This window comes from Microtus oregoni, unplaced genomic scaffold (assembly GCF_018167655.1).
Source record: "Microtus oregoni isolate MIOR12 unplaced genomic scaffold, Mior012 000023F_ref0000262, whole genome shotgun sequence".
NCBI classification, from domain to species: Eukaryota; Metazoa; Chordata; class Mammalia; order Rodentia; family Cricetidae; genus Microtus; species Microtus oregoni.
This window is the reverse complement of record NW_024543082.1, coordinates 31,601,123-31,609,457: the sequence shown is the minus strand read 5'-3', so window position 1 is coordinate 31,609,457 and position 8,335 is coordinate 31,601,123. Positions and strand designations below refer to the sequence as shown.

The window sequence follows — 8,335 nt, the reverse complement described above, 5'->3', positions numbered from 1 at the left end:
TTAAATATGAAATGTAGGCCTATGGTCCTCAGCTGGCAAGGCCTCTGGGGGGGGGGGGGTTGGTTCCTAGCTAGAGAGGGGGCATTACTGGGGAAGACTTTTGAGGTTAGGGCTTCTTTCAGCACAAACTCTGCTTCAGGATCTCCGACATTTGAGCCAACTAGCTGCACTTCCCAGTTCCCACCACTCCAGCTGCCATGCCTTCATCATGATGGGCTGACCTCTGGCTGTGAGTCAAACAAAGCCGACAGATTCGCCTGCCCCTGCCTCTGCCTTGCATACTGGGACAAAGGCATGTGCCACCACCATCCAGCAGGTTTTCATTTTTTTAAAATTTATTATTATATTGCCTGCATGTGTATGTGTGCTTCATGTATTTGGACCAAGAGTCAGGTCCTTGGAACTGAGATTACAGATGACTACATGTGGGTACCGGGAACTGAACCCAGGTCATTCGCTGTAGCACAAATACAAATCCAGAGACAGATTATTGGGGTCCAAGCTGAAAATCAGAAAAGCAAAGCAGCCAACCACTAGAGAGTTCTCACCTCCTCTCATGTTCAGACTGAAAGGGGAGAGCCACCGAACCTCAGACTGAGACTGAGACCCTCAGTTTTTGTCTCTTCCCATTTATATTCCTCTCTAGTGCTGGGATTAAAGTCCTACACCACCACCGCTCGGCCTCTGTGTCTAGCTAGTGTGGTTGCTGGGATTAAAGGTGTGTGCCACCACTGCCTGGACTGTATGGTTGACTAGTGTGGCTAGCTTTGCACTCTGATCTGCAAGAAAGTTTTATTTATTCAAACACAAAGTATCACTATAATTTGCAAGAGCAGCAAATGCTATCAACGTTTTTAGATAAAGATGCCCCAGTAGAGACTCTTCTTAAGGCTGTCAACTTTCACTCACACCTCCTTTTATAGCAAAGAATCCAGCCATGGCATATATTCTTTGTAAATTGCTTGTTTTTGATGATGAATAAGATATGAGCTAGTCATGGAAGGGCAGAGCTCACTTCAGTGGCTATGAGGCCACTGCATACAGACACATTCAATTAACTTTACTGAATGTAATACCTAGTCTCCATTGGCTTCAAAACCAAAGTAAAGCAGAGTGAAAACAACGCACAGCTAAGGCTTATGTACACTTATGGAAAAACCTATTTTGGTACCAAGGGTGGTATCCTGCACATTGAAAACATTTCTGTGTTTTAGTATTTTGCCTGCATGTATGTGTCTGTGGACCCTTTGTGTGCCTGGTCCTAAAGAAGTTTCCGATCTGGAGCTGGAGCTACACATGGCTGTGGCCATGCTGTGGGTGCTGGGAGCTGAACCCAGGTCTTCTGCAAGAGGAGCCAACTGGGAACAAAATGCTTGGACTTTTGAAACCAGCGACATACCTCCTCCAAGGCCAGACCTCCTAATCCTTTCTTCTCAAACAGTGCCTTCAACTGGGGAGGCATTCAAACATATGAGCATATGGGGCTATTCTCATTCCGACTACCACAGAACCTACCTAAAGCCATTTTCCAACACGGTAATTGGCATCATGAACAAGAGCTGTCCATTCCAATCATCCACTTACATTGGTAAAGCAATTTTCTGTTCAACAAAACAGTCTCAAAGTCAAAACACACCAGGGATTAGTCCCCAGCTTGTCACTTATCGGGGAACACAAACCCCAGCGCTTCTAGGCACCGCGTCACTCTATGGCCCACCATTCCATACCTGTCCTTCCTCACATGCCACCTCAAGACCCTCAACTTTACCCACACCAGCACCTGCAAGCTAAGGACAGAACCTTCACGAGATTTCCTGTTATTTCCTTTCCCTCAACAGGTTTCAGTAGTCCAGGCTGGCCTTGAACCGCTGTTGCTTCAGGTCATCTAGAAGTGACACACTGGTTGCGATGATGGCTGTTGGAACTGATTGGAACACAGGAATGGTATCTCCAATCCTTATTTAAAATTCTGCTGGTATGTGTACCATGTGCAGCCCCAGGCCTGTGCAGCTCAGGGGAGGGCATTGCTCATGCCCTAAACTCCATGAGGATGATCTCCTCATGTAGGTGGGTCATCTATGTGTTACTTTCATCAGTTAATAAAGAAACTGCCTTGGCTTTTTGATGGGGCAGAATTCACATAGGTGGGTGGAGTAGACAGAACAGAATGCTGAGAGAAAGAAAGCAGAGTCAGGCAGACGCCATGATTCCCTTTCCCGAGATGGACGCTGGCTAGACTCATGCCGGTAAGCCACTACCTCATGGTGGCATACAGATTATTAGATATGGGTTAGTCGGGGGCTGGAGAGATGGCTCAGAGGTTGAGAGCATTGCCTGCTCTTCCAGGGGTCCTGAGTTCAATTCCCAGCAACCACATGGTGGCTCACAACCATCTGTAATAAGGTCTGGTGCCCTCTTCTGGCCTGCAGGCATATACACAGACAGACTATTGTATACATAACAAATAAATAAATATTTAAAAAAAAGATATGGGTTAGTCAAGATGTGAGAGTTAGCCAATAAGAGGCTAGAACTAATGGGCCAGGCAGTGTTTAAACAAATTCAGTTTCCATGTAATTATTTCAGGTGTAAACTAGCCGGGGAGCCGGGATCCTGGTGGGAAGGCAGCCCGCCACTTCCTTTTGCAACAATCTCCAAGATTAGAAAGTGCTCTTGATTACTAAGCCATCTCTCCAGCCCTAAAGAGCAACTTTTTTTTTTTTTTTTTTTTTTAAAGAGCAACTTTTAAAATAGCTTTAAGGGCATGATGGCATGGTAACCCCAGCCCTTGAGAGGCACAGGTGTATCTCCGTGGGTTACATGATGACATGATAACCCCAGCCATTGAGAGGCACAGGTGTATCTCTGTGGGTTACACAATAAGCTCCAGGACAGTCAGGGCTGTGCAAGGACAAGTGTGAGGAGCTAAGCTCAGGTCCCCAGAACTTCCTGTCGGTCACCCTAGCTGGGATGCAGGCATCCTTCAGCCTCAACCCCCAAGGTAGCCACAAATCTATGCTATTGAACCTGGTTGTAGAATTTTTCCCCATTCATTTGGTGGTGTTGGGTAGACTCCAAGACTACTCAGATGCTGGGTAAACACTAACACCAAGTTATAGTTCCGCGCCCACAGGTCTCCTATGCGCTCTTGCCCAGGAATACAGATCTAACAAATAGCAGAGAACACCTCCCTAGCATCTAAGGCAAGAAGATCAGTTCAAAGTCATCCATGGTACTAAACAAATTTAGAGGCCAGTCTGTTACATGAGACTGTCTCAAGAATCTGTCAAGTGAGGGGTAGTTTATCAACCCGGTTTCCCAGTCACCACTAAATTTAACACACAAGAGAGCAGAAGCCATTGTACAGCTATAGACCCAAGTGCTCAAGGAGTCAATGCCAGTATGCACATCAAGAATTAGAGAAGTCTGGGGGCTCAGGGGTTAAGAGCATTGTCTGCTATTCCTAAGGTCCTGAGTTCAAGTCCCAGCAACCACATGGTGGCTCACAACCATCTGTAACGAGGTCAGATGCCCTCTTCTGGCCTGAAGGGATATATTGTATACTGAATATTTAAAAAAAAAAAAAGAATTAGAGAAGCCATGAGTGATGGCACATGCCTTTAATCCCAAACATGAAGGAGCCAAGAGGCAGGAGGACACCTGAGTTGAGGCCAGCCTTGTCTAGAATGAGTTCCAAGACAGCCAGGGGTACACAGAAGGAAAAGAAACACACACACACAAAAAAAACAAAAAAAAAGGAAGTTAATCAGAAAATTAAACCAATCTGGCACTTTCAAATAACGCTTTCACAACGGAGATTTTATTGGTTGAGGAGTAAAGTACACAGACATTTCAATTCTTAAAACATGTACCCAAACTCTGAGGAGTCATACATTGTGTTCTCGTACCCAAAAGAGCCATGTGTTGTTTCTCTTTGAACTTATTCCAAGTGATGTTCCACCCCAAGTCTTCCCCAAGACCTCACATAATAATTAGCTGCTCACAATCCTCAACTCCACTGACTCACCATTGTATGCCACGCACAGGACACAATCTCAAGTTCAATGTTTCACAGCACATTGTTATACTTGTTAGGAAAATGGACTGCTATAGGCAGACAGTCCTGACAGGGTAAGGACCAAGGAGTGGGTTTTTAGCCAACAGTTCTACAAAACACGACACCGGATATAACGGAAAATATTCCAGGGACACAAACGCACGACCGAGACTCCAAATTACCACTTAGTATATGCTTTGTGTTGTAGGATATAAAACTAGCCCCCTCTACGGAATGTTATGGTGACCCCCGAGACAGTCACAGCCTCTCTTGATTCAGTATCCTGCTATTTTCTGGTTGTACCAAAAAATAAACAACCAGCAAGTGATTTAACCTCTTAAAAAAATCATTTACACTTAAAAAATGGGATGAGGCAGGATTTCTCCCCACCTTTTAAAAATGTTTCTAGAGCTACTAAAAAACTCGCATTTACAAAATAGTTGATAAAAATATTCCTCTGGATTGTACAAGAAGGGAGGCGGGGACACTGACAGACATGATGGATGGTTAGTCGGACTTGGCTTCTTTCTCTTCTCCTTCAGAGGCTGGACTCTGCAAACCACAGGAAAAGAAAGATCAAGTACACCGTATGCCATGGCCACAATCAACACTTAACACAGCACAGCATGGGTGCCATTTCTTTCCTTTCCTTGAGACACTGTCCTTCACATAGCCCGGGCTATCTTGGAATTTATTTCTTACAACAGGCTGGCCTCAAGCTCAGAGACGTACCTTCCTCTTCTCCCAGAGTGCAGAGATTAATGGTGTGTGTCACTATGCCTGCCCATTTTTTTTTTTTCCTTTTGTGTTTTCGAAACAGGGTTTCTCTGTGTAGCCCTAGCTGTTCTGGAACTCACTCTGGAGACCAGGCTGGCATTGAACTCAGAGTTCTGCCTACTTCTGCCCCGGAGTGCTGGGATTAAAGGCATCTTCTTCCATCACCATCTGGCCAAGGCTCAGGTCTGTAAGGGTGTTTTTCAAATTGAGATGCAAATATCTGACCACTAAGAACCCCAGAGTTTAAGGTCAGCCTGGTCTATACAGCCAGTTCCAAGACAGCTGGTGCTATATAAAATACTCCTATAAAACTATTCCAGTTGGAGACTGAGTTGGTAGGTGAAGTCACACAAGATAACCGAGTGCTAATCCTCAGCACCCATCAGAGCCAGGTGAGTGCTGCAGGCTATCTATAATCCCAGCATGCAGGAAAGCTTCATCTATCAAGGGATCCCATTAAAATACAGAAAATGGAGAATAACAAAGATCACCATGTCAAGTATCTATGTATGGACACCACATAAAACCCATCATTCCAATTTGCCTTCCTAAGCTTAACCAGTACATCAAAAGGTTAGAAAAATAAGAATTGTGGGCGCAACAAAAGCTAGTTGCTGTTAGCCTGGTGGCTCATGCCTGGAATCCCAGTAGCTGGAGGCTGAAGCAGATGAACCATTTCAGAATTAGAAATTCTGAAATTACAGAGACTATCTCTAAAGGACAGAACATCTGTTACCAAAACCTTACACGGCATGTAAGGCTGGCGCATGCCTTTAATCCCAGCATTTAGGAGGCTGAGTTCAAGGCCAGCCTGGTCTACAAAGTGTTAGAAGAAAGAGCCAGGGCCGACACACTTGAGAAATCATGTCTCGAAAAACAGAATCAAACCCTAATCTGCTACATCCAAGATTCAATTTAACATCTGTTGCCCCAAACCCAACATGAGCTCATGCAGGTGTACTCTTCCGACCTGGTTCTCGGTCTCTCCGTTCTCTGCGGGCAGATCCGTGGTTTGCTGGTCGGCCACTTCAGCTTGTTTGCCCTTTGCTCCCCGCTTCCCTTTTGCTTGCACTTTTTTATCCGATGACTTATCCTGAAACAAGAGGAAGAGAACATCTCAACACAATTTTCACTTAATTTTGACTTGGTGCAGACTGTATCCACAATGGGTATAACAATGTATCTTGTGAGACAACCTCAGACACTCAGAAACACAGCCTTGGTATCAGACAACTTGAGATTCACCCCAACAAGGAGACCATGATTCCTGAGTCACCATCACACCTCATTAACTGAGATTCAGCCTAAAGCCTATGCTGTACTCCCCACAGCACCATGGCCATCACCACACATCAGAGATTAAATGCAGAAGTCTTGTAACCCTACCAATCCAGCAATGTCTTTTAAGCATGAATAATCCACCTGCCACACAACCACCGCTCTGACAAGATCTGTACCCACATATGTGGGTCTTTCCCCATCAACAATACACACGTTGTGAGGTCATGTTGTCTATCCCGCCACACAGTCCCTTCTTGATATTATATAATGAATAGCTAAAAAGACCAATTGTGAGGTGCTTTCATTTGGGTGTTTGTAGAATGTGAAAAGCACACATGTTAGTGTGAGGATATTACTTGAAACATTAAGTCCAAAACTAAACCCTAAGCAGTACGAAATTATTTCTGGATCCCATCTGGCTTATAAGAAAAGGAGCTTAGTGATCCCCGCCTCCCAAAACCAAAGCAACAAAAAACATCAGTTCTCTGTTAAGATTATGGTTGTGGTACTAACACATACATGTATTAATAATTGGATGCAATAAAAGCCAAATTCCTTATGGGCGCTGGTGACTTACACGACTTAAAAGGCCCCAAGGTAAACAAGAGAACCAACACAGTCTTAAGGGAACGTGGAGGGTGGGGTTCCATATAGTAGGGTGACTTCATTCGACCCATTCTGTTTTATCTTCTTTTGTTTTTTTTTGAGACAGAATTTCTCGGTGTACCACCATTGGTTGTCCTCAAACTTGCTTTGCAGACCAGGCTGGCTACAAACTCACAGAGATTCGCCCGCCTCTGCCTCCCAAGTGCTGGAATTAAAAGCGTGTACCACTACTGCCCAATGGCATGAGAAAGTCTTAGTTGACGGTATTGTCGCCATTTCTAGAAGCTGTGTTTAAAAAGACCACTAACAGGTAATGGGAGAGACAGTTCAAGTCCCAGGACTCACCTGATGGCTCAAAGCTGTTAGACCCTCTTCCTGCCTCTGTGATAAGCACGCGCACACGCACACACACTCACTCATACATACTTACAACAGCCACTATCCCAACAGTTCAGTTTCTACTCATGTCCACAAGATGTTCATTTCCTCTAATTACGTACACACATGTGTGCCTGTGCCGGCTGTGCCTGAGGAGGCCAGAAGAGGTTATCACACCTTTTTATCCCCTGGAGCTGTCACTCAAACAGATCCAGGTCCCTCTGTAAAATCAGTGTGCGCTCTTAACCAGTGAGTCATCTCTTCGGCTCATAACATGCTTCTGAGTTCTTAAAAAAGGCCTGTACTTGTGTCTGTGCATCGCGCGCATCTGGGGCTGGAGACCTCTAGAAACAGGAATGATGGACGTTCGTGAGCTGCCCTGTGGGTGCTGGGGACTGAACTCAGGTCCTCTGCAAAAACCAAACGCGCACAACTGCTAAGGATGTACCCAGCCGCCCGCAATGACCTTCCAGGAGCCTCAACTTCAACCGAGCGGCCTGCCTGCACAGCCGTTTCCAGACCTACCTTTCCCGTGGCCTTTTTCGGCTTCGCGTCCACCTTGGCAGGGGCGGGCTTCTAGGGAGAGGGGACAAAAAGAAAGGTAAGAGGCGGCGAGCGGCCCTGCAGAGCGCGGCCCCGCTCGCTCCCGCCCCGGCCCCGCGGTACTCACGGCCGACAGCCTCGCGGAGCGGCGCTTGGGCTGCGGAGAGAGAAAGCAGGGTGAGCGACGCTGCGACCGCACCCCCGCCGCCCTGCCCGCCCCGGCCCGCCCGAGGCCCACGCTCACCTCCGTCTTCGCCGCTCCATCCGCGCTAACCTGCAGAAAGAGCGAGAACCGGAGAACAATGCGGCCGCGTGACGTCACGAGAGCGGCCCGCGCCCCCCGAAGATTCCCGAACCCGCACCCCCTCCGGCCCGACCCCCGCTCGGGGTTCTGTCGCCCGTCCCTCCCGCCGCGCTCACCTTTCTCTTGGGCATCTTGGCGGCGCTGGATGGGAGGCGCGTGCAAGGCCGAACCTGTCACGGAGCCGCCGCCGCACCGACTGCTGCGACCCGCCGCGGGGGCGGTGGGAGAACCGGATGGAACCGGATTGGGGCCCGCCCCCCTTTCCCCAGCGCCTCCCCGCCGGCCGGGCCGCCCCCCGCCCCCATTGGCTGCGCCGCCGGCCGGCGCCCGTGTCCTCGTCCCCGCATAGGTGCGGCGGCCTGTCACTCCGTCGCCTCGCCCCGCCCCCC

General features: G+C 47.8%; 1 protein-coding gene across 1 annotated transcript; it reads right to left on the bottom strand.

Annotated features, from left to right (window-relative positions):
• Positions 1 to 3,791: 3,791 nt before the first annotated feature.
• Positions 3,792 to 8,205, bottom strand: Hmgn1 (high mobility group nucleosome binding domain 1). Its single transcript, XM_041673083.1, has 6 exons — positions 8,063 to 8,205; positions 7,887 to 7,916; positions 7,770 to 7,799; positions 7,625 to 7,675; positions 5,805 to 5,927; positions 3,792 to 4,609 (listed from the first exon to the last, which is right to left on the bottom strand). Exons 1-6 carry the CDS (start codon positions 8,075 to 8,077, stop codon positions 4,565 to 4,567), a joined length of 294 nt encoding a protein of 97 aa, XP_041529017.1. The 5' UTR covers positions 8,078 to 8,205; the 3' UTR covers positions 3,792 to 4,564.
• Positions 8,206 to 8,335: the final 130 nt, after the last annotated feature.